At 42.0% G+C, this 26,947-nt stretch overlaps 1 protein-coding gene across 1 annotated transcript in view; it reads right to left on the bottom strand.

Annotated features, from left to right (window-relative positions):
• LOC129851124 (microphthalmia-associated transcription factor-like) overlaps nt 1-26,672 on the bottom strand; it is a 46,363-nt gene extending 19,691 nt beyond the window's left edge. Inside the window, exons 1-2 of the mRNA XM_055917417.1 lie at nt 26,492-26,672; nt 10,739-11,009 (exon numbers count right to left, since the gene is read on the bottom strand). Coding sequence (XP_055773392.1) covers nt 10,739-11,009; nt 26,492-26,595 — 375 coding nt within the window. The 5' untranslated portion in view covers nt 26,596-26,672. The remainder of the gene's footprint in view (nt 1-10,738; nt 11,010-26,491) is intronic.
• Between the last annotated feature and the right edge of the window lie 275 nt (nt 26,673-26,947).

Raw genomic sequence — 26,947 nt, 5'->3', positions numbered from 1 at the left:
CCTGCAGCATTAATTCCAAAAAGTTTTGGGACACTTTATTCTCTTATGGAGAATAAGAGTACCTCCTCCCAGCTGCCCACTGCACTGAGACTAGGAAACACTGTCACCACTGGTAAATCCATGATAATCGAGAATTTCAATAAGCATTTCTCTATGGCTGGCCATGCTTTTCACCTGGCTACCCCAACCCTGGCCAACAGCTCTGCACCCCCCCGCAGCAACTGGCCCATGCCCCCCCCCCCGCTTCTCCTTCACCCAAATCCAGACAGCTGATATTCTAAAAGAGCTGCAAAATCTGGATCCCTACAAATCAGCTGGGCTAGACAATCTGGACCCTCTCTTCCTAAAATTATCTGCTGCCGTTGTTGCAAACCCTTTTACTAGTCTGTTCAACCTCTCTTTCGTATCATCTGAGATTCCTAAAGATTGGAAAGTGGCACTCTAGACCCAACCCACTGTTACAGACCTATATCCATCCTGCCCTGCCTTTCTAAAGTCTTCGAAAGCCAAGTGAACAAACAGATCACCGACAATTTCGAATCCCACCGTACATTCTCCGCTATGCAATCTGGTTTCCGAGCTGGTCACGGGTGCACCTCAGCCACGCTCAAGGTCCTAAACGATATTATAACCGCCATCGATAAACGACAGTACTGTGCAAACGTCTTCATCGACCTGGTCAAGGCTTTCAACTCTGTCAATCACCGTATTCTTATCTGCAGACTCAACAGCCTTGGTTTCTCTAATGACTGCCTCCCCTGGTTCACTAACGACTTCTCAGATAGAGTTCAGTGTGTCAAATTGGAGGGCCTGTTGTCCGGACATCTGGCAGTCTCTATGGGGGTGCCACAGGGTTCAATTCTCGGGCCGACTCTTTTCTCTGTATCTATCAATGATGTCGCTCTTGCTGCGGGTGATTCTTTGATCCACCTCTACGCAAACGACACCATTCTGTATACATCTGGCCCTTCTTTGGACACCGTGTTAACAAACCTCCAAACAAGCTTCAACGCCATACAACACTCCTTCCATGGCCTCCAACTTCTTTAAAATGCAAGTAAAACTAAATGCATGCTCTTCAACCGATTGCTGCCCGCACCTGCCCGCCCGCCCGACATCACTACTCTGGACGGTTCTGACTTAGAATATGTGAACAACTATAAATACCTAGGTGTCTGGCTAGACAGTAAACTCTCCTTCCTGACTCACATTATGCATCTCCAATCCAAAGTTACATCTAGAATTGGCTTCCTATTTCGCAAACAAAGCCTCCTTCACTCATGCTACCAAACATACCCTCGTAAAACTGATTATCCTACCGATTAGGCGATGTCATTTACAAAATAGCCTCCAACACTCTACTCAGCAAATTGGATGCAGTCTATCACAGTTCCATCCGTTTTGTCACCAAAGCCCCATATACAACCCACCACTGTGACCTGTACACTCTTGTTGGCTGGTCCTTGCTACATATTCGTCACCAAACCCACTGACTTCAGGTCATCTATAAGTCTTTGCTAGGTAAAGCTCCGCCTTAACTCAGCTCACTGGTCACCATAGCAACACCCACCCGTAGCACGCGCTCCAGCAGGTATATTTCAATGGACATCCCCAAAGCCAACACCTTCTTTGGCCGCCTTTCCTTCCAGTTGTCTGCTGCCAATGACTGGAATGAATTGCAAAAATCACTGAAGTTGGAGACTTATATCTCCCTCACTAACTTTAAGCGTCAGCTGTCAGAGCAGCTTACCGATCGCTGCAGCTGTATACAGCCCACCTGTAAATAGCCAATCCAACCAACTACCTACCTCATCCCCATATTTGTTTTTGTTTTTCTGCTCTTTTGCACACCAGTATTTCTACTTGCACATCCACATCTGCACATATATCACTCCAGTATAAATTGCTAAATTGTAATTACTTCGTCACTATTGGCCTATTTATTGCCTTACCTCCTTACTTCATTTGCACACGCTGTATACAGATGTTTCTATTGTGTTATTGACTGTATGTTTGTTTATCCAATGTGTAACTCTGTGTTGTTTTTGTCGCACTACTTTGCTTTATCATGGCCAGGTTGCAGTTGTAATTGAGAACTTCTTCTCAACTGGCCTACCTGGTTGAATAAAGGTGAAATAAAAATAAAGAGCCTCCATGCTTTCATCATAACGATCAATTTTGAATGAGTAAAACAAATATTACAGGGTTAATTTGGTAAAACTAATCCCATCCGAATAGTCCACTGGAAAAACATGCTGGGATAATAATTACATTACCCACGTTATATAGTAATACTAGTCCAATGCCAATAGGGCTTATGACTGTCATACTAGGCTACCATGCTAAAATGTTTGCTAGCCTAACTTCCTTAAATGGGCAAAAATGAACCAGCTAAGTTAGATAGCTAGCTAGTTAACGTGCACCTACTACATCTAAGCTACATATTGCACTTCAATCGTTTCAGGCCAGGCTATCATAATCATTGGCCTGTACAGAGAATTAAGTAAAAAACACTAAGTCCAAATACCCATCTCCATTCATGGTTTAGGAAAATAATGATTTAGCTAGCTAGCTACAGCAGGACATCAACACATCAAATGCTACCAGAAACCAATGCTTTTGATGTGATTTGATTGGTGTGATGTTAAATCCAAACAGGCCTCCCTTAGGGGACGTTTTGCTTCGCCAAGATCACCCACAGTTTAGCTCAATGCAACGCTGAATGGTTAAATAGTTTATCAATGTTTTATCAATGGAAGCCAAATGCTCGCTGGCATCCATCCATCAAATGCTACAGCGGCAACATGTCATACTCTTTTTGTCCAGACAGCATCAGATACATGGGCTACACATACTGAGACTTTTGGCCGCTGTTTCACTCGCTCGGATGATTTCTCCTGTGGGATAGATACAGCCAATTGCTATTTGAAGGAAAATTATGAAAATACAGAGACGAAAGCAAATTTTTTTTTAATTTTTTTTTTTTAAATGCATTGGTCAATTTTTTGTGGAAGCCTGGCTTCCTTCAATAAATGGCACTGATTATTTTCCTCCTGGAACAAAAGGGATCAAATTAATATCTGACATTTTATTTATTTGTTTGACCAGTATTGTTTTAGCAAAATAATCCTGCAGCAACAGGATTTAAATGTTTAGTCCATAATGTTGCTTGGTCGGTGGTAAGGCTATTAGCTGGACAAAAGTAGGCTAAAATACTATTAATATAACCGTGTGTGTCACGATCGTGTGGCGGATTAACGGACCAAAACGCAGCAGTTGGAAAATAAGCCATCTTCCTTTTATTATGAAGAAGGCAAGACACAAAAACACTTTAACAAAACAAGAAAACAACAAAACGACCGTGAAGCTACAAACGTTGTGCACATACAAACAGGCTACAAACGTTCTTACATAGACAATTACCCACAACCAATGAGAGCCTATGGCTACCCTAAATAAGGCTCCCAATCAGAGACAACCGAAATCAGCTGTCTCTAATTGGGAACTCATTCAGGTAACCATAGACTCTTCTAGATAACTCACCAACATAGACAACGCTAGACATCTACACTCAACACAAAACCATATATTACACCCCATAACCCCTTTACCAAATAAACACCCAACACCAACAAAACATAAACATTCCCCATGTCACACCCTGACCTAACTAAAATAATAAAGAAAACAAAGAATAATAAGGCCAGGGCGTGACAGTGTGTTAGTGCAGGTTTTCAGCGAATCTATGTAAATCCCGAAGCCCATCTGCATTTCCTGTGGTGCAGGAAAATTCTCAGCAACAAAAGAGTGATCAAATTAAGATCCAAAATCTGTAGGAAGAAAGTCCTCAGAAATCGAGTAATGTTGGTCTTCTTACTGAACTATGTTGAAACAAAGACCTTTTTCACATTGCTGGGTTTTGACAAAGCATTAAACCTCCGAGCTGGGCTCACCAAAATGAGGAGCACAATGATAAAGCATTATGCAGCTCCACACTAGGCCCCGAGCTGAACATTTCCAAAGTTCAACCCGACTACCAACTATCAGAGGGAGGGAAAAGACAGCAAGTCTACTCCGCACGTGGAGCTAAATCTGATGGTATTTAAAAGTCAATTATATGGAAAGCATCTCCACTTAGTGCAGTCTGGCCAACTTTATCTGATATCTAATCAATACAGTTTATGAATTTAGATTATTTAAGAGGTTATTTATTTATTGGGTAGACTGAGTCCCCTTCCAGTTCAGCCCTCTCCGACTCCTACTGTGCCCACCCAGGTGAAGCTTTGTTGAGCTCAATGGTTACAAAATACCTTATTGATGTCAAGCTGTGATAATCATCCTAAAATCCCCTAATCCTAATTCTGCACTACCCGCCACTACCCACCACTAACCACCACAGCACTACCATAGCCTCTACAGGTCAGAATCATACAGAAAATATGACTCTTAAGTGATAAGCCCTAATAAAATCCTCATTGTTATTGTACCGTAAAAGTATCAGGTACGGATCAAAAGTGTACATATTCACCCCACATGAACAATGTGATCTTTCCTCAGTCTGTATAACTGCAGCACAGGTTTGATTGAACATTCTGTAGAAGATCCCTTAGAACACAGATAATGACTATAAGAACAATCGTTGCTTTTAGTTTTTTTGCTCATTTGTCTGTTAATGTTTGTCTGTTCTGGTTTCAAGTGATTCTCCTGATTTAACTATTAACTTACAGTACTTACACTTGCCTTTGTGTATGAAAGAAATGAGAATGTTCCCTTTTGCCCGATAACTGATTTGAAAAAAGACAGAGTAGAGGGTTTTTTCTGAATGGGCTTACATTAATTGAGGAGCTGAGTGGACGCCATACATCTGGGTTCCCCAATAGGATAATATATATATATGTATATATCCATACACTATATATACAAAAGTATGTGGACACCCCTTATTTCAGCCACACCCATTGTTGACAGGCGTATGAAATCAAGCACACAGCCATGCAATCTCTATAGACACACATTGGCAGTAGAACAGCCTTACCGAAGAGCTCAGTGACTTTCAACATGCCAACCTTATAGGATGCCACCTTTCCAACAAGTCAGTTTGTCAAATTTCTTCCCTAATAGAGCTTCCCCGTCAACTGTAAGTGCTGTTATTGTGAAGTGGAAATGTCTAGGAGCAACAACGGCTCAGCTGTGAAGGAGTAGGCCACACAAGCTCACAGAACACTCACTACCGAGTTCCAAACTTCCTCTGGAAGCAATGTCAGCAAAATAACTGTTCCTCGAGAGCTTGAGGAAATGGTTTCCATGGCCGAGCAGCCACACACAAGCCTAAGATGAATATGCTCAATGCCAAGAGTTGGTTGGTGGTGTAAAGCTTGGCCGGCATTGGACTTTGGCGCAGTGGAAACACGTTCTCTGGAGTGATGAATCATGCTTCACCATCTGGCAGTCCGATGGAATAATCTGTGTTTGGCGGATGCCAGGAGAACGCTACCTGGCGAATGCATAGTGCCAACTGTAAAGTTTGGTGGAGGAGGGATAATGGTCTGGGGTTGTTTTTCATGCTTCAGGCTAGGCCCTTTAGTTCCAGTGAAGGAAAACCGTAACACTACAGCATACAATGACATTCTAGACGATTCTGTGCTTCCAGGCTAGGCGTAATAGCCCAACGTCATTGCCTGACCTCACTAATGCTCTTGTGGCTAAATGGAAGCAAGTCCCTGCAGCAATGTTCAAACAACTAGAGGAAAGCTTTCACAGATGTTATAGCAGCAAAGGAGGACCAACACCATATTAATGCCCATGATTATGGAATGAGATGTTCGACGAGCAGGTGTCCACATACTTTTGGTCATGTAGTGTATATACAATGCACTCTAAAAGTATTCAGACCCCTTGACTTTTTACACATTTTGTTACATTACAGCGTTATTCTAAAATTGATAGAATTGTTTTTTCCCCTAATCAATCTACAGGCAATACTTCATAATGACAAAGCAAAAACAGTTTTTATGAAAATGTTGCACAATTATTAAAAATAAACAACTGAAATATCACATAAACTTAAGTATTCAGACGCTTTACTCAGTACTTTGTTGAAGCACCTTTGGCAGCAATTACAGCCTTGAATCTTCTTGGGTATGACGCTACAAGCTTGGCACACCTGTATTTGGGGAGTTTCTCCCATTCTTCTCTGCATATCCTCTCAAGCTCTGACAGGTTGGATGGGGAGCGTCGCTGCACAGCTACTTTCAGGTCTCTCCAGAGATGTTAGATCGGGTTCAAGTCTGTAATCTGTCTGGGCCACTCAAGGACATTCAGAGGCTTGTCCCAAAGCCACTCCTGTGTTATCTTGGGTGTGTTCTCAGGGTCGTTGTCCTCTTGGAAGGTGAACCTTCGCCCCGGCCTGAGAGCTCTGGAGCAGGTTTTCATCAAGGATCTCTCTGTACTTTGCTCAATTCATGTTTCCCTCGATCCTGACGAGTCTCCCAGTACCTGCCGCTGAAAAATATCCCAATAGCATGATGCTGCCACCACTATGCTTCACCGTACTGGTGGTGCCAGGTTTCCTCCAGACGTGACGCTTGGCATTCTGGCCAAAGATAATATTTTTTATCATGTTCTGAGAGTCCTTTAGGGGCCTCTTGGCAAACTCCAAGTGGGCTGTCATGTGCCTTTTACTGAGGAGTGGCTTCCGTTTGGCATCTCTACTATAAAGGCCTGATTGGTGGAGGAACTCTGGAGTTCTGTCAGAGTGACCATTGGGTTATTGGTCACCTCCCTGACCAAGGACCTTCTCTCCCAATTGCTCAGTTTGGCCGGGCAGCCAGCTTCATGAAAAAAAGGGAAGGGGTCTGAATATTTTCCGAATGCACTCTATATACAGTACTGGTCAAACGTTTGGACACACCTACTCATTCAAGGGTTTTTATTTATTTTTTACTATTTTCTACATTGTAGAATGATAGTGAAGACATCAACACTATGAAATAACACATATGGAATCATGTAGTAACCAAAAAAGTGTTAAACAAATCTAAATATATTTTATATTTGAGATTCTTCAAAGTAGACACCCTTTGCCTTGATAACAGCTTTGCACACGTTTGGCTATCTCTCAACCAGCTTCATGAGGTAGTCACCTGGAATGCATTTCAATTAACAGGTGTGCCTTCTTAAAAGTTCATTTGTGGAATTTCTTTCCTTTTAATGCGTTTGAGCCATTCAGTTGTGTCGTGACAAGGTAGGGGTGGTATACAGAAGATAGCCATATTTGGTAAAATACCAAGTCTATTTTATGGCAAGAACAGCTCAAATAACCAAAGAGAAACAACAGTCCATCGTCACTTTAAGACATGAAGGTCAGTCAATCCGGAACATTCAAAGAACTTTTCAAGTTTCTTCAAGCGCAGTCGCAAAACCATCAAGCGCTTTGATGAAACTGGCTCTCATGAGGACCGCCACAAGAAAGGAAGACCCAGATTTACCTCTGCTGCAGAGGATACGTTCATTAGAATTACCAGCCTCAGATTGCAGCCCAAATAAATGCTTCACAAAGTTCAAGTAACAGACACATCTCAACATCAACTGTTCAGAGAATACTGCGTGAATCAGGCCTTCATGGTCGAATTGCTGCAAATAAACCACTACTAAAGGACACCAATAATAAGAAGAGACTTGCTTGGCCCAAGAAACATGAGCAATGGACCTTAGACCGGTGGAAATCTGTCCTTTGGTCCAACTGCCGTGTCTTTGTGAGACGCAGAGTAGGTGAACGGATGATGTCTGCATGGAGGAGGAGGTGTGATGGTGTGGGTGTGCTTTGCTGGTGTCATTGTCTGTCATCAAATCTGGTTTGCGCTTAGTGGGACTATCATTTGTTTTTCAACAGGACAATGACCCAACATACCGTCAGGCTGTGTAAGAGGTATTTGACCAAGAAGGAGAGTGATGGAGTGCTGCATCAGATGACCTGGCCTCATCCCAATTGAGATGGTTGTGGATGAGTTGGCCACAGAGTGAATGAAAAGCAGCCAACAAGTGCTCAGCATATATGGGAACTCCTTCAAGACTGTTGGAAAAGCATTCCAGGTGAAGCTGGTTGAGAGAATGCCAAGAGTGTGCAAAGCTGTCATCAAGGCAAAGGGTGGTTACTTTGAAAAATCTAAAATCTAAAATCTAGTTTGATTTGTTTAACACTTTTTTGGTTGCTTTTTTGGTTGCTACAGGACCAATAAGTAGGATTGTAGTCTTCTTGGTCTGTGTTTAGACAGGCAGCCCAATTCTAATCTTTTTGTGAAGAAAAACAATATCTGATGTGAAAAGATCTGATGTTATTGGTCAAAAGACCAATTAATGGAAAAAATATCAGAATTGGGCTGCCTGCTTAAACGCAGCCTTGGGGAGAGGACTTATGAACTTCACCAGGTTTTCATGACATTAACAATTTTATTAAGGGTCACTCATATAGTAATTAGGAAATTGTATTTTTGGTATGTGCTCCCTGAAATTTCAAACATTAACCTTGATAATGTGTCTGACAATTTTGAGCTCATTGGATACTAACCTATGATCATTATTTCAATGCAGTAGTTTTTTTCTTAAACAAGCTCAAGAATGAAAGTATTGGGCCTAATTACGAGCATTCTTTGCTGACTTAGTGTTCTGTGTGTGGTAAAACTCTGCCTGCCATTGTCTTGATCCCTGAACTGGATTCTTACTAGTTTCTTGCGGGGTCAGAGTTAACTTTGCTAATTAAGGGTCTCCTCGGTCTTTAGACAAACTCATCTGAGCTTAATGTTTTCACTTTCATGGCCCAGCGGCTCTGCCTGGTACCTCTCTAAGCTAATTTTGCCTGCCTGCATAGTTTTGGTGGGACCCTGTTAATCTAGGCATAGCCAGGTCAAGTTCAAACTGCCACAATGCATTTACCAAGGTCTTTAGATTCTGGTTGGTCATTTTTACAATGAAAGAAAACCCTACACATCTAAGAACCTCTTTAATGTTAATTATTTCTCCAGTTAGTAATCCCATGGCTTTCCTGGAAACAGTTTGATGCTCCTGTAAAGCCTCACAGCTCAGTTTTAACATTATTGAATGTAAAATGTATAATATTCTCAGAAAATATTACAACCATCTTAAAACCAAAGAAACTTGAAAAAACATGAACCAACGTGTTTTGCAAGGTTGTAGTAGGGTGGGGCCACAACCACTGTGTGACTCAAATAGAAATAAGACGTCTGATAAGTCTGCAGCAGAATGGAGATACAAGGCTATCAAATGTGGCCAAACTCTGCTGGTCACTACTCAGACTACTCTGATAATCAGAATGTAAGTAGAATATAAAAATGTTCAAAAAATACTTGCAGATCAAAAACTTGCAGATAATTTCCCCTAAAAACGATTGTGTGCCACGTGTGCATTTAGGAGCAGATATTTTGCTCACATACAGTAGATCTCTCATTGTTTACCAATAGCATCACTATCTGAACATCTATAGATGTGTGATCTTAATTTGATCACTCTTTTGTTGCTGAGAAATGCAGATGAGCTTTGTGATTTACTGAAAACCCACACTAACACACAGCTATATTAACAGTATTGCACTTTTCATGTAGCCTACTTTTGTCCAGCTAGTAGCCTAACCACCGAACAAGCAACATTATGGAGTAAATATTAAAATCCTGTTGCTGCAGGATTATTTACCTGTGACAATATAGGTCAAATTAAGATCCTACATCTGTATAACATTGCTAGATTCTTTGCTCAAATATCTTATTAGCCACAACTGCAGCACATGCATATCTCTGAATATTCATCTCTGGTGGAGCATTTAGTAGAAGAGGAAACGCAGCCAAACAATCAGTCAACCAGCATAAGCAAAAATAAACATACAGTTTAGAACTACTGAGACTAATGGCAGACAAATGCATGATATTAGTCTCCAATACTGAGCCAATCTTATTCTGCTGGGATGTTATGATTTGACATATTTAAAACGCAGAAAGTTGCTGCTTGACCCCCTTTCGTTTGATCAGGAGAATTTGGCATCAAATAACAATGGGTTGTAAATCTACACGGATCATCTTTGTAAAACCATTTATCACGACGATTAGTGACAGTCAAATAAAACAACGAATACATGCAATGTAGAGAATATCAAATCTTACCCGTTGTTGATTCCTAAGAGCTGGCTTGGGAAAACATTGGTTTCTATATCAGTAACATCCTCTATCTCATTACAGAAACATAATACTACTACAATCAGTTTATAGAATCCACTCGGACACACCAGAAATCAAAGCAATGAAAATACGTCAATGTAGTGGAGCAAATAGGATTAAACATGTTGAATGTCTGGAAACAGAGGAATTCTTTCAGGAGATAATCCCCACTATGGATTTAACACAGTTCAGTCTCAAAGAGCTGTAATTTTTTGTTTTCAAAGTGGCACCTTCACCAGAATTTCTGTAGCATAACCTAGTTAAATGAACAATCTAAACAAAATGCTATAAACTGTCATCTGTTTGTAATCACGTTTAATCAAGGATCTAAATGAAATTCGGAAAAACTGGTCACTGAAAGACAATTCCACTGCAGCACTAACATTAGGAACCCATGTACCTAGGAATCTATCAGTAAAAGTTTCAGATGAGAACCCCTACCTTCTGGCAGCTCCTCTAGTGAGGGGTGAACAAGAGTGTCCAAAATTACCTGCCTGGCACTGTAGACGGCTTACCTTGAGGACTTCCATGGGCACATGGGTCACAGTGGGCAGGTTGGAGGGCAGCGTGACATTGATGGGAGGGGTCTGGGGGCTGCTGGGGTGCAGGAGATGGTGTGAGGGGTGCCTGGTGTTCCTCTCACTCTGTTCCCTCTGTTCCCGCTGGTCCTGCTCCTGGAGCTGGTCCCACATCACCTGCTGGTGGAGCAGGACACGTGACGTCACTGTGGGGAGCACTGTGGGGCTCTGGGGGGGCTTGGGGAACCCATGTTGGTCCAGAGGATCACTGCAGGCCACGGCCCAACCAGAGCAGGGCAGTGGTGGGGAGAAAGTCACAGTCAATCAGGACACACACAGTGATAGGCTGATTGCATTATTCTGAGCCATCCAGGTTTAAACAAACATCATATTAGAATACAATTCAATGAGAGAGGAAGGTAGAGAGAGGCATTATGAGTATGTGTTGGGAGCATGAGAATGAGGATATGTGAAAGAGGTAAATAGTATGAAGGTAGCAAGCAGGTGCAGTTACAGATGTAGGACCTTAATTTGACCTTTATTGTCGCAGCAAAATAATCCTGCAGCAACAGGATTTGAATGTTTAGTCCATAATGTTGCTTAATCAGTGGTTAGGCTATTAATGACCTGAGGCTTCATGCAAAGTGGAATACTAATATTTATGTGTATTAGTTGTGTTCCAAGATGGCGTAGCAGTCGGACGTGTGTTTTGTCTTGTCCCGGCCTGTCCTGTGTAAATATTGTTTTCCTCATTTGTTTTCATATATATTTTGTATATATTTCAATCTCACTTTCCATCTAGGGACTGAATATACTCTCCTGCAACCCACCTCACCCAAATGTGGTACAGATCTGCTATTTTTATACTTTAGAACCGGAACCCCCATCAGAAGCTAGCCAGCTAACTAGCTTTAAGCTAGTTGTCAGTTAGACACTGCTAGCGGTCTTCACCGTTAACTCGGACACCAGCCAGCCTCAGCTCGGTCAATACCTGCCAGTCTGCACAGCGCGATATCAACCCAGAGCATATCGGACTGCTTTTTCTCTACCACATCTCCAGATTCCTACTGCAAGCTCTGAACATTTACACCGGATCATCGCAGCTAGCTAGCTGCAATCAGAGTGGCTACTCCTGGCTAACGTCTCTGTCCCGAAGCAAGAACCAGTAAGTCTTGAGCTAGCCTCAAGCTAGGCCCATCTCCCGGCTAGCCGAAGAGGTCCAGAAGCTAATTCTTGGGCTACAGGCCAATTGGCCTGGACCCTTTACTGCCAACACGGAGCCCTGCCAATCCATCACGACTGGTCTGCCGACGTAATCATCCGAGGTGGTGTCAACAGGCTCTTCCGTGGCGACGTCGCCGAAGGCCCATCTGCTAGTCCTGGCCCGCTAGCTGTGTGAATCGCCGTGTCTCCAGCTCGCCTAGCATAGTAGCGACTACTGAATCGGCTCCCTGACTCACCTATTGCTACTCATTGGACCCTATGATCACTCGGCAACACAAGCCTCTCCCTAATGTCAATATGCCTTGTCTATTGCTGTTTTGGTTAGTGATCATTGTCTTATTTCACTGTAGAGCCCCCAACCCCCCACACATGCGGTGACCTCACCTGGCTTAACTGGTGCCTCTAGAGACAAAACCTCTCACATCGTCACTCAATGTCTAGGTTTAACTCCACTGTACTCGCATCCTACCATACCCTTGTCTGTACATTATGCCTTGAATCTATTATTCCAAGTCCAGAAATCTGCTCCTTTTACACTGTTCTGAACGCACTAGATGACCAGTTCTTATAGCCTTTAGCCGTACCCTTATCCTACTCCTTCTCTGTTCCTCTGGTGATGTAGAGGTTAATCCAGGCCCTGCAGCACCCAGCACCACTCCAATTCCCCAGGCGCTCTCATTTGTTGACTTCTGTAACCGTAAAAGACTTGGTTTCATGCATGTTAATTAACATCAGAAGCCTCCTCCCTAAGTTTGTTTTACTCACTGCTTTAGCACACTCCGCCAACCCGGATGTCCTAGCCGTGTATGAATCCTGGCTTAGAAAGGTCACCAAAAATCCTGAAATTTCCATCCCCAACTACAACATTTTCCGGTCAAGATAGAACTGCCAAAGAATGCGGAGTTGCAATCTACTGCAGAGATAGCCTGCATAGTTCTGTTATACTATCCAGGTCTGTGCCCAAACAATTCGAGCTTCAACTTCTAAAAATTCAAGCTTCTACTTCTACTGTTAGGTGACCTAAACTGGGATATACTTAAGACCCAGGCCGTCCTACAATCTAATCTAGATGCCCTCAATCTCACACAAATGTTCAAGTAACCTACCAGGTACAACCCCAAATCCGTAAACATGGGCAGCCTCATAGATATCATCCTGACCAACTTGCCCTCTAAACACACCTCTGCTGTCTTCAACCAGGATTTCAGCGATCATTGCCTCATTGCCTGCGTCCATAATGGGTCCGCGGTCAAACGACCACCCATCATCACTGTCAAACGCTCCCTGAAACACTTCAGCGAGCAGGCCTTTCTAATCGACCTGGCCCGGGTATCATGGAAGTCAGTAGAGGATGCCTGGTTGCTCTTTAAATGTGCTTTTCTCACCATCTTAAATAAGCATGGCCCTCTCAAAAAAATTTGAACTAAGAACAGATATAGCCCTTGGTTCACCCCAGAATTGACTGCCCTTGACCAGAAAAAAAAACATCCTGTGGCATTCTGCATTAGCATCGAATAGCCCTCGCGATATGCAACTTTTCAGGGACGTCAGGAACCAATATACACAGTCAGTTAGAAAAGCTAAGGCGAGCTTTTTTAAACAGAAACGTGCATCCTGTAGCACTAATTCCAAAAAGTTTTGGGACAATGTAAAGTCCATGGAGAATAAGAGCACCTCCTCCCAGCTGCCCACTGCACTGAGGCAAGGAAACATTGTCACCACCGATAAATCTATGATAATCGATCATTTCAATAAGCATTGTTCTACGGCTGGCCATGCCTACCCCTACCCCGGCCAACAGCTCTGCACCCCCTGCACCAACTACCTCTCAGATAGAGTTCAGTGTGTCAAATCGGAGGGCCTGTTGTCCGGACCTCTGGCAGTCTCTATGGGGGTGCCACAGGGTTCAATTCTCAGGCCGACTCTCTTCTCTGTATACATCAATGATGTCACTTGCTGCTGATGATTCTCTGATCCACCTCTATGCAGAAGACACCATTCTGTATACATCTGGCCCTTCTTTGGACACCGTGTTAGCAAACTTCCAAACGAACTTCAATGCCATACAACACTCCTTCCGTGGCCTCCAACTGCTTTAAAATGCAAGTAAAACTAAATGCATGCTCTTCAACCGATTGCTGCCCGCACCCGTCCGCCCGACCGACATCACTATTCTGGACGGTTCTGACTTAGAATATGTGAACAACTATAAATACCTAGGTGTCTGGCTAGACAGTAAACTCTCCTTCCAGACTCACATTATGCATCTCCAATCCAAAGTTAAATTTAGAATCGGCTTCCCATTTCGCAACAAAGCCTCCTTCACTCATGCTACCAAACATACCCTCGTAAAACTGACTATCCTACCGATCCTTGACTTCGGCAGTGTCATTTACAAAATAGCCTCCAACACTCTACTCAGCAAATTGGATGCAGTCTATCACAGTTCCATCCGTTTTAGTCACCAAAGCCCCATATACTACCCACCACTTCGACCTGTACGCTCTCGTTGGCTGGTCATTGCTACATATTCGTCGCCAAACCCACTGACTTCAGGTCATCTATAAGTCTTTGCTAGGTAAAGCTCCGCCTTATCTCAGCTCACTGGTCACCATAGCAACACCCACCCGTAGCACACACTCCAGCAGGTATATTTCAATGGCCATCCCCAAAGCCAACACCTTCTTTGGCCGCCTTTCCTTCCAGTTGTCTGCTGCCAATGACTGGAACGATTTGCAAAAATCACTGAAGCTGGAGAGTTATATCTCCCTCTATAGCTTTAAGCATCAACTGTCAGAGCAGCTTACCGATCACTGTACCTGTACACAGCCAATCTGTAAATAGCACACCCAACTACCTCATCCCCATATTGTTATTTATCTTCTTGCTCTTTTACACCCGAGTATCTCTACTTGCACATCAATCACTCCAGTGTTAATGCTAAATTGTAATTATTTCGCCTCTATGGTCTATTTATTGCCTTACCTCCCTAATCTTCTCCATTTGCACACACTGTACATATATTTTTCTATTGTGTTATTGACTAGACGTTTGTTTATGTGTAACTCTGTGTTGTTTTTGTCGCACTGCTTTGCTTTATCTTGGCCAGGTCGCAGTTGTAAATGAGAACTTGTTCTCAACTGTCCTACCTGGTTAAATAAAGGTGAAATAAATAATAAATAAAAAAAGTTAGTGCGGGTTCTCAGTGAATTTATGTAAATCACAAAGCTCATCTGAATTTCTGCTCATCTTGCAGGAAAATTCTCATCAACCAAAGAGTGATCAAATTAAGATCCTATACCTGTAGTTCCTAGATGTAACTGCACCTGCTTGCTACCTTCATAATATGTACCTCTTTCACATCCTCCTTCTCATGCTTCCAACACATACTCATATAATCTCAGAGACCTTAGCAAGTGGGAACAGCAGACTGGCTTGGAACAAGACTCCACATCTAGTTTAATCAAACAATGCACTCACGGGCACAAATACAAATGTTTTAAACAATCAGCATTTTAAGATTAGACCCACCCGTTGCATAAATGAGCAATAAGTCATTCCTCTCCATATATCACTATTATCTCCATCCACTCTCATCTCCCTTATGAAATACATGTACAATATGTTTCTCAAAACTGACTCTGCCCATCCCAAACCTAAATGGATGTGGCATTGCATGCGCTGTCAGGACGAGGCATTCCCTAGGTAAGTGATCCTTTTGATAAAACCATTGCAAAGCCTCTCAGCCCGTGCATCTGTGTGATAATCGCACTAATTAGCAAGTCATGTCAAATCTAGCCACGGTCTGCAACTATCACTTAGCATTACCATGCACATACTACAGCACAGTGGAGGCTTCATCATCTTATAGCCCCAACATAAATGTCTAGACAACAGTTACAGTTACATATCACAATACTACTTTTGTAATATTATATAGATCATTTGATTTCAAGTATCGATTTGTAAAAATATATATATATATTCTAGGCAGTGTTAGCTAGCGCTAGTCAGCAGTTCCTGCGCCAAAACGCAGGTATTTTCCATCCTATAGCTTGTTCTCCATCTTCTTTTTAAATCGTGAATCAACATGTTTTCAGCACTTTTATTTCCATGACTGATCAAAACAAATGTTCTCATGTCCTCTCTTGTTTCGCTGCAGCAGACATATAGTGAGTAATATGTTAGGAACATCAAATCATATGTCAAGCCAAGATGGCGTAGCAGTCAGACGTCTTTGTCTTTGTCCTGTCCCTTGTATATATCTTTTTAAATATTTTTCTATGCATATCTTTTTAAAATATTTTGCTAAACATCACCTTCTAAATACTCTCCTGCAACCCGCCTCACCCAATGTGGCGTGGATCTGCTTTTTTTCTAAAGTATTTCTATTTACTTCGGATCTGGACTCCCTCAACTGAAGATAGCCAGCTAACTACCTACCAGCTATCAGTTAGCAAACCATTGCTAGCGGTCATCAGCTAACCTTTAGCTCGGAAAGCTCTTGCCAGTTCGAACAATGTGACTCAAACCAGAGCATAACGGACCTATTTCTCTCCATATCCCCGGATTCCTACCGCAAACTCTGAACATTTTCATCTGGATCTTCGCAACTAGCTAACTGCAATCCCGGGTGACCACTCCTGGCTAGCGTTTCCATCCTGCAGCAAGCACCAATTAGCCTGAAGCTAGCCCTGGCAGGGCTCCTGTGCTACCACCGAAGCCCACTCCTGGACTACAATATCTGGACCACTTCTACTGCCGGTACGGGGCACGGAACCCCGCCGATCCTCTACGACTGGAATACCGACATAATCTGCCTGAGGACTCCAACAAGCCCCTCAGGTGCGACGCCCGCTGAAGGCCCATTCTGCTAACCTGCTAGGCCTGCTAGCTACCTAGAACTACCTGGAACCTTACTAATTCCACGACTGGTTTATCGACGTCACCGCACGAAGAGGCAAAAACAAACATACCCCCATCGCGACGTTCCCCCAAAGGCTAACTTGCTAGCCCCGGTCTGCTAACTGCTAGCTTGCCTTCCCCGGTCTGCTACCTGCTAGCCCCTGCTAACTGCTTGCTTGCTAACCCGGTCTGCTAACTGCTAGCTTGCCAGCCCCGGTCTGCTAACTGCTAGCTTGTTTAGCTCCGGCCTACTAACTGTTAGCTTGTTAGCATCAGCCTGCTAACTGTCTGAATCGCCGTGTCCCCAGTCAGCCCAACCACTCACTGGACCCATATGTTCACTTGGCTACGCATGTCTCTCTCTAATATCAATATGCCTCGTCCATTACTGTCCTGGTTAGTGATTACTGTCTTATTTCACTGTAGAGCCTCTAGCCCTGCTCAATATGCCTTAACCAACCATGTTGTTCCACCTCCTACATATGGGATGACATCACCTGGTTTAAACGTCTCTAGAGACTAGAGGCCTTTCTAATCGACCTGGCCGGGGTATCCTGGAATGACATTGACCTCATCCCGTCAGTAGATGATGCCTGGCTATTCTTTAAAAGTGCCTTCCTCGCCATCTTAAATAAGCCTTCCCCATTCTAAAAATTTAGAACTAGGAATAGATATAGTCCTTGGTTCACTCCAGACCTGTCTGCCCTTGACCAGCACAAAAACATCCTGTGGCGTTCTGCATTAGCATCGAATAGCCCCCGTGATATGCAGCTTTTCAGGGAAGATAGGAACAAATATACACAGGCAGTTAGGAAAGCTAAGGCTAGCTTTTTCAAACAGAAATTTGCATCCTGTAGTACTAATTCAAAAAAGTTCTGGGACACTGTAAAGTCCATGGAGCACCTCCTCCCAGCTGCCCACTGCTCTGAGGCTAGGAAACACTGTCACCACCGATAAATCCACTATAATTGAGAATTTCAAAAAGCATTTCTCTACGGCTGGCCATGCTTTCCACCCTGGCTACCCCTACCCCGGTCAACTGCCCGGCACCCTCCACAGCAACCCGCCAAAGCCCCCACCATTTCTCCTTCACCCAAATCCAGATAGCTGATGTTCTGAAAGAGCTGCAAAACCTGGGCCTATACAAATCAGCCGGGCTAGACAATCTGGACCCTCTCTTTCTGAAATTGTTGCAACCCCTATTACTAGCCTGTTCAACCTCTCTTTCGTATCATCTGAGATTCCCAAAGATTGGAAAGCTGCCGCGGTTATCCCCCTCTTCAAAGGGGGTGACACTCTAGACCCAAACCTATATCTATCCTACCCTGTCTTTCTAAGGTCTTCGAAAGCCAAGTTAACAAACGGATTACCGACCATTTCGAATCCCACCGTACCTTCTCCGCTATGCAATCTGGTTTCAGAGCTGGTCATGGATGCACCTCAGCCACGCTCAAGGTAAGCCAGCAGCATACCACCCTGCATACCACTGCTGGCTTGCTTCTGAAGCTAAGAAGGGTTGGTCCTGGTCAGTCCCTGGATGGGAGACCAGATGCGGCTGGAAGTGGTGTTGGAGGGCCAGTAGGAGGCACTCTTTCCTCTGGTCTAAAAAATATCCCAATGCCCCAGGGCAGTGATTGGGGACACTGCCCTGTGTAGGGTGCCGTCTTTCGGATGGGACGTTAAAACGGGTGTCCTGACTCTCTGAGGTTATTAAAGATCCCATGGCACTTATCGTAAGAGTAGGGGTGTTAACCCCGGTGTCCTGGATAAATTCCCAATCTGGCCCTCAAACCATCATGGTCACCTAATAATCCCCATTTTACAATTGGCTCATTCATCCCCCTCCTCTCCCCTTGTAACTATTCCCCAGGTTGTTGCTGCAAATGAGAATGTGTTCTTAGTCAACTTACCTAGTAAAATAACGGTAAAATAAAAATAAAAAAATAAAAAAGGTCCAAAACGACATCATAACCGCCATCGATAAGAGACATTACTGCACAGCCGTATTCATCGACCTGGCCAAGGCTTTCAAATCTGACAATCACCACATTCTTATTGGTAGACTCGACAGCCTTGTTTTCTCAAATGATTGCCTAGCCTGGTTTACCAACTACTTCTCTGATAGTGTTCAGTGTGTCAAATTGGAGGGCCTGTTGTCCGGACCTCTGGCAGTCTCTATGGGGGTGCAACAGGGTTCAATCCTCGGGCCGACTCTCTTCTCTGTATACATCAATGATGTTGCTCTTGCTGCTGGTGATTCTCTGATACACCTCTACGCAGACGACACCATTCTGTATACTTCTGGCCCCTCATTGGACACTGTGTTAACTAACCTCCAGACGAGCTTCAATGCCATACAACTCTCCTTCCGTGGCCTCCAACTGCTCTTAAACGCAAGTAAAACTAAATGCATGCTATTCAACCGATCACTGCCCGCACCTGCTCGCCCGTCCAGCATCACTACTCTGGACGGCTCTGACTTAGAATACGTGGACAATTATAAATACCTAGGTGTCTGGTTAGACTGTAAACTCTCCTTCCAGACTCACATTAAGCATCTCCAATCCAAAATTACATCTAGAATCGGCTTCCTATATCGCAACAAAGCATCCTTCACTCATGCTGCCAAACATACCCTCGTAAAACTGACCATCCTACCGATCCTTGACTTCGGTGATGTCATCTATAAAATAGCCTCCAACACTCTACTCAACTAATTGGATGCAGTCTTTCACAGAGCCATCCGTTTTGTCACCAAAGCCCCATACACTACCCACCATTGTGACCTGTACGCTCTCGTTGGTTGGCCCTCGCTTCATACTCATCGCCAAACCCACAGGTCATCTACAAGTCTCTGCTAGGTAAAGCCCCGCCTTATCTCAGCTCACTGGTCACCACAGCAGCACCCACTCGTAGCACACGCTCCAGAAGGTATATCTCACTGGTCATCCCCAAAGCCAATTCCTCCTTTGGTCGTCTTTCCTTCCAGTTCTCTGCTGCCAATGACTGGAACAAACTGCAAAAATCTCTGAAGCTGGAAACACTTATCTCCCTCACTAGCTTTAAGCATCAGCTGTCAGAGCAGCTCACAGATTACTGCACCTGTACATAGCCCATCTATAATTTAGCCCAAACAACTACCTCTTCCCCTACTGTATTTATTTATTTATTTTGCTCCTTTGCACCCCATTATTTCTATTTCTACTTTGCACGTTCTTCCACTGCAAATCTACCATTCCAGTGTTTTAATTGCTATATTGTATTTACCTCGCCACCATGGCCTTTTTTTGCCTTTTCCTCCCTTATCTCACCTCATTTGCTCACATTGTATATAGACTTATTTTTCTACTGTATTATTGACGGTATGTTTTGTTTATTCCATGTGTAACTCTGTGTTGTTGTATGTGTCGAATTGCTGTGCTTTATCTTGGCCAGGTCGCAGTTGCAAATGAGAACTTGTTCTCAACTAGCCTACCTGGTTAAATAAAGGTGAGAAAAAAAACAAAATAAATTGTAGGATCGAAACGCAAGAATCGTGAGAATTGTAATACATAAGTATCGTGATATTATCGCATCGTGAGATCCCTGGCAATTAATACATATCGTATCGGCACCTAAGTATGGTGATAATATCACATCGTGAGGTCCCGGGCAATTCCCGCCCTACTATTCACGCAGAATTCAAGAGTCCTCTGGCTCTCGTCTATGGACATACAGTTAAAGTAACTATACATACATTGATAAAGGCCTTTATAAAGACATGGCGTTTGTGGCCACTTAAGGTACAGAGAGACATCAGGGAGAGTGTACAGAAATGTACCAAACCAAATATCAAATCATCATTGTTCCTTACGGGGACAACAGCATTCTCTATGGCCTGACTGGTCCGTTCCTTCCGAACAAAACCGAAACATTTATCATACTAGTATATATAGGGTAATCTTCAGGCTGTGATTGACTGACCTCATCATTGACCATAGCCACAAACCATTAAGCCCTAAGAGTCTAAGCCTCTAGATGGCGTTATCTACGAAGCTAACATATGGAATTGTTTAAATACGGTTATAAGATGGACCATTTAGCTATTTGATTTTGAGTTTTAGGAACTCTGTAGGTATCCATTAATAAATAAAATACATGTTTTTGATGAAACATTGAATTTGGCTTTACTGCTATTAGCTTATAGAAATGCACTGAAAAACATTCATACATGGCTATTTTTTTTATCCCGAAACGTATCAAAAGGAAGTATGGTTTGAGGTGTCTGAAATGCATCTGAGAGATATAGGAACGCAAAAAAAAAGGTTACATATGTAACCCTGGTCCCCAAAAATCATATTGTCATGATCGTCTATGGGTGAGAGATAGGACCAAGGCGCAGCGCGTGAGAAATACATCTTCTTTTATTTAGAAGAGGGAAAAAACACGAAACGAACACTATACACAAACTATCAAAATGACAACCGTGAAGCTATAATGACAAATAGTCCTGACACAAACACTACACATAGACATTTACCCACAAACACCTAAAGCCTATGGCTGCCTTAAATATGGCTCCCAATCAGAGACAACAATAAACAGCTGTCTCTGATTGAGAACCAAATCAGGCAACCATAGACTTTCCTAAACACCTACACTGAACACTACCCCATACCTACTACAAAACCCCCTAAACAATACACACACCCTACACTAGACAAAAGCCACAAACATTCCCCATGTCACACCCTGACCTAACTAAAATAATAAAGAAAACAAAGAATGCTAAGGCCAGGGCGTGACACATATTCAGTCATTTTTTACCTCAGTCACAGTGACTTTCTCACGAGTCCTGTGAAGCGTGTGGGCGTCGAAGAGCGTGTTCGTAAAAGTCTCAGCTTTCCATAGAGTGGTCGTTTTAGTGTCTAGCCCAAACCGTTTGGACTCTACATACGTTTTTTTTTTTTTAAATACTGACTTTCTGGATGTCTCCTGGTCTGACAAACCCTGTTGTAGCTCTGCCACCTTCCACCGCAGATGCGGGAGGCCGACATACTGTAGTGCGAATGCGGTGGATTGAGATGCAGCCAATGCAAAAACCCAGAAGTCTTTTGAAACGGCTTAATAGTTTTTGTTGTTGTTGCTAAATTAGCAAGGCCACCATGTAGTATTAGCTTGTACCGATCAGTCGATTCATTTATAATTATAGAATAGGTTGTAATAGCAGTGTGCCCCACACATGAAATAATTAATTAGGCCAATAATAATTATTATGGATGCTAAGCTAATAAAAAGGTCTGGTGACAGAATGTTCCAGACCGCTGAGATCAATTTAGCACATCACAATGCAAGGATGTCTCAATGTTTAATCTACTTCCTAATCTTAATACATTTCAATAGCACAACATGCTATTGAGACATTTGAAATGTATTGATATGCCACAATGCAGTTATTGTTCCATATATCACTAGAGTGGCTTTTGCCAATTCACTAACATACATTTTCTGGTCTGGTTAGCAGTTACAAAGTATCAAATTGCAGCCAGGGACCCTCAAAAGGCTGGTTAAAGAGAACCAAATATGCTCTGGCAATTCAATAGAACAATATCATAGATTTACACCTGGAATATATATATATATATATATATTTTTTAAGAATCATAATATTGATAAAAGCACGTAGCAAGAAGAATTTGGGAGCACATGCACTGAGCTCACTGGGGATACCAATTCAGTATTCAAATATAAAGATGACGAAGTTGTTTCTTCCCATAAAATATCATAGAAAAACAAGCATGATTGACAACTAGGGGAGGACTGACCTCAATGTCCCATGCCGCTAGATAAAACACAATGTTCTCCAGCCATTTCCTCCATAGTAAACAATAGTGAACCAGCGTAAACAATTACCCTGTGTGCTCGTGGCTTGGCCACAAATCATCAAGTGTTGCCAATTGGGTAGATATGGTGAAAGGTTTAGCACCAAGCATGCATCAATAAGTGGTTCCAACCAATAAAACTAGATAACCCCAGAAGTTATGTTGAATCTAAACTGGAAGAAGTAAACTCTCAAAGCAATTACAAAGCAAGGTATAATATTATGTCAGATAGCCTAAATATTGTTAAGTATGAGCAGATTACACTCTGTAGATTAGGTATCATAATGTATTTTTATGAAAGACAGTTGATAATGTCCTACCTTTTTATTATCATGATTGGCAGTGGCTCTTTCGAGACTAACATCAATATGTATGTGGTTTAAAACCTAGGGTCCTTTTAAAGGACAAGAGGATGGCAGTACTTCCGGTTATGACACAATAATGTCTCACTTTCAGATCCCCACTCTGCTTTCTGAAGTATCATTGAATGTCTAGAGGTAGTAAGCCTTACATGCAATTAGCTGTGATACTTTCATTGATAATGTTGATTATTTACACTAAACATGATAAATAAATCCAGATACACTCCCTCCAACAAAATGTTTTGGGTAACACTATATTTATTGCAATAACATATATGTCTCTAAAAACATGTAAACGCAAACAGCCTGTATCCTGCAGCGCAAATGTGTTGACTTGATTCTTTTGAAATATGGCTGTTCACCATTTTGAACTAGTCAATGATCAGTTTGTCTCAGATACACACAATAAAACACACAGCCGTACACAAAACACTCGTAAAAAAAATACATGTTGAGACACTAAACTCATAAAAATACATGATGTTTCTAAATAATTGCTGCAAAACAATCCTAAAGATATCTTTGGAAGACCTTGTGATTTCTACTAAAATATCTGAGTCTCCAACTCAAAGTACACATTTTCCAAGACACTTATTTCAATATATTTAGTACAGCCTGTGGTCACAGAATAACAGGAAGGATGGGCTGTGATTCAACTGTTTCCATGTAGTAACGGTATAAAAATAAAGTGTTCTCTGTTCCAGACTCTAGTAAAATGTTTCACCTTCCTATTGTTGCATGAGTGGAAATCTCAGAGTCCTCTACTATAGTTCAATAACTTTGAGATAAAAATGAATCACTCTGTAGGATCCTGTTCCCCAACTTATTATTATCAGTGCATTGCCATCCATTTCATAATTCACATGCCATTCCACAGTATCACAGATGACAACATGTTAACCTGCCAAATAAGTAAGCTAATGGCATGACGGGTCTTAACACTTATGGAGAGGTACACAGAAGTGCTATTGCATGTATCCAAATGCAGTGGGTGAATACTGAATAGGCCCGAGCCTATATAGTATCTCTCTTTCAATAACATTTGTTTCAAGGATATTATTCTAAAGGACATCCCAGCAAAATAAGGTAATCATTAGCAGTTAAATAAAGTAAGGCGTGAAAGGTAATGCCATAACACAAGCCAAACCAAGATTGTTGCGCAACACATACACAAGACGCTTCATAAGTAACACCAGTCTTTGCATTGGCATATCAACTTGGTTCATAGTAAATGCACAGTATCTCTGAAGGAAGTAACTAATTAGATATAATTTTAGCGTACTAGAATATCTGTCCACTACTTTATGAGGCATGAAAATCCATGTCTGATTTCACATGTGGACAGATGCAACATCATATGTGAAATCATGTGAAAACGTGTTTTTGGAACACTTCACATGTGATCACGTGTTTTCACATGTATAGTTTCATGTTATCACATGTTGCTTTACATGTTGTCACATGTTATCAAATTAACACCAGACAAGATCACGTGATTACATGAAAATCTGTTTTTGGAACACTTTCGTAATGGGAGTTAAAGCACCATCTTGTGTTCACTTCACAAGCACACAGATAATATACTGTAATACATCTACTTTAACGTATAAAATGCTGTTAATATTACCAAAACCCAGGAGAGTATCAGAGAGTATACTGGTTCAGTACAGTTTACCTTAGAGGGGAATATGATTGAGTAGAAATTATAATCAACCAAATTGAATCCATACAAAATCATCAAGACATTCTGTGCTGTATACAGTACATCTACAGAACATCTCGCTCACATTTCTGCATTCATGTAACCAAATTTCATAGCCTTAAATAGCAAACATGTACATTTTGAAAGTAGTTACATGACTGATCTCATTTAACATTTTCAGTTTCATTGACTGCCTCAGGTGAGTATACAGACACTTCCCGTTCAGTGAATCCATGTCACATGTTTGTACAGCTCACAGACATGTCATCTTAATCCCTTGGGGCAAATTCCTGCTCTCTCAATCTGCATCTTCCCTATAAGGGACCACACCTTCATACACCACCCAGCCTGTCAGAGTAAGCTTGACAACACAAAGCATTATGGTAGCATCACTGTGGGATCAGTTGAATAACGATTACAATAAGGTGCCGGACGACAACAGGGATAACTGTCTCTGCAAAAAGGATGTCTGCTCTCATAAAAAGGTGATTCTATGTCAGGATAGTCTGAAAATATTTGTGCATGTCAAACATCCTTCCTCCCAGAACAATCTGAGATACCACATGACAATACCAGTCTTTTCACACCTGTGGCCATGTGAGATTTGGTTATGGGTGCCAATTTGGCTTTCTGCACACTTCTGGTCAATCTTAAGACAAAGGTACAAACCTGATAAGCACACGATGGCCATATTCATTATTTGATCATGATAAATATTAATGTATATTAATAAGGTTTCAGCAATTCTGCTGGACAGAATTATACACTTGCTACACTTCAGTGATGTACATTTACCACAGAGAAGGGAGAGGGAGAAAGAAATGTGAAACATGCTCAGCTCCAGTGCTTGAAGCATTGAGTTGGATGAACACTGGAGAGCAGTGTTCAGACAAGGTCTACATTCCAGGGGTAATGCTGTTCAGTAACTGAGTCACATGTTGTCTCCACATTGGTGCTACCTACAGTCCAAACAGAGAATGGCCCATGATGTACATGTTACACCCACTGGGTAAAAACTGGTTGAATCAACTTTGTTTCCACGTCATTTCAACCCAAAAATCTGATGACATTGAATAAACATGGAAAACTCATTGTTTTTTTCCCCAGACAACTATTATTAACCTCAATCCAATGACATAGTGCATTTTTTTGTTGATTTCATGTTGAATTCACATTAGTTGACAACTCAACCAAATGTACGTGAACTGGGTGCCCAGTGGGACATAATAGACTTACTCTGATGATCCATCATAATGCTAGCTAATTAGACACATTTATATATTTGAAAACATCAACAAACCATGTGCACTTTAATGAGCCTATCTGTCAGATTTACTGCACTACACTGTGTTGACAAGTTTAGCTTAATCTGTACTGAAAATCCAGGGTGGGAAATATGCATACAGGGATACATATCTGGTTTGCTTTAGTCTTAAGTCCTAGGTGTCCCCAAATTCAATGGGTTATTGGGTTATGATGTTTTATTTAAGTAGCATGGTATCTGCACACGATGTTGCTCAAATGTCAAGAAAGTTGCTTGAAAAGTTTAGAAATAAAATCTCAAATATCTGGTGAAACATTTTGGCTGAATGTGCAAATCTGTCTATCAGCAATCATAAAGAACATTTTTAATTGAATCATCAACATACTCATCCAGCTCCAGGGCAGGCAGTAGGTCGTAAACATCTGGACTGACCTGTTTTTCAAGGGCTTGCTTTTCAACTCGTTAAACGTTTTGGATTCGTCCTGAAAATCTTCGTCGACCTCAATATCTGGAACCATTCCTGAGTCTGACGGCATTCTTTCCCCGTGAAACTTTCGCACGTATCGACAATGGCTAAAATACAAATAGCCTAAACAAATTTGATAAACTGTCATTTGAAAACATGTTATTTTCCGCAGTCATGTCCTCTGAACACTCTAGATGGCGCCAAATAAAATAAACAACTGATTGTTTTCTGTGACGTTCCTCAGTGGTGATGATTAGGCATATGCAGAGAAAACAAAAGCCACCTAAAATAATGCAATTTATATATGTTACAAACTAAAGATATTCTACAATATTGTTATTTTTAATACCTATACCAAATACTATACCAAATACTATACCAAAATGTTTCTGGCATAAATTAAGATATTAGGCTATTGTGCC

This window comes from Salvelinus fontinalis, chromosome 3 (assembly GCF_029448725.1).
Source record: "Salvelinus fontinalis isolate EN_2023a chromosome 3, ASM2944872v1, whole genome shotgun sequence".
NCBI lineage: Eukaryota > Metazoa > Chordata > Actinopteri > Salmoniformes > Salmonidae > Salvelinus > Salvelinus fontinalis.
The sequence above is the reverse complement of the archived record's forward strand: the minus strand, read 5'-3'. Positions and strand labels throughout refer to the sequence as shown.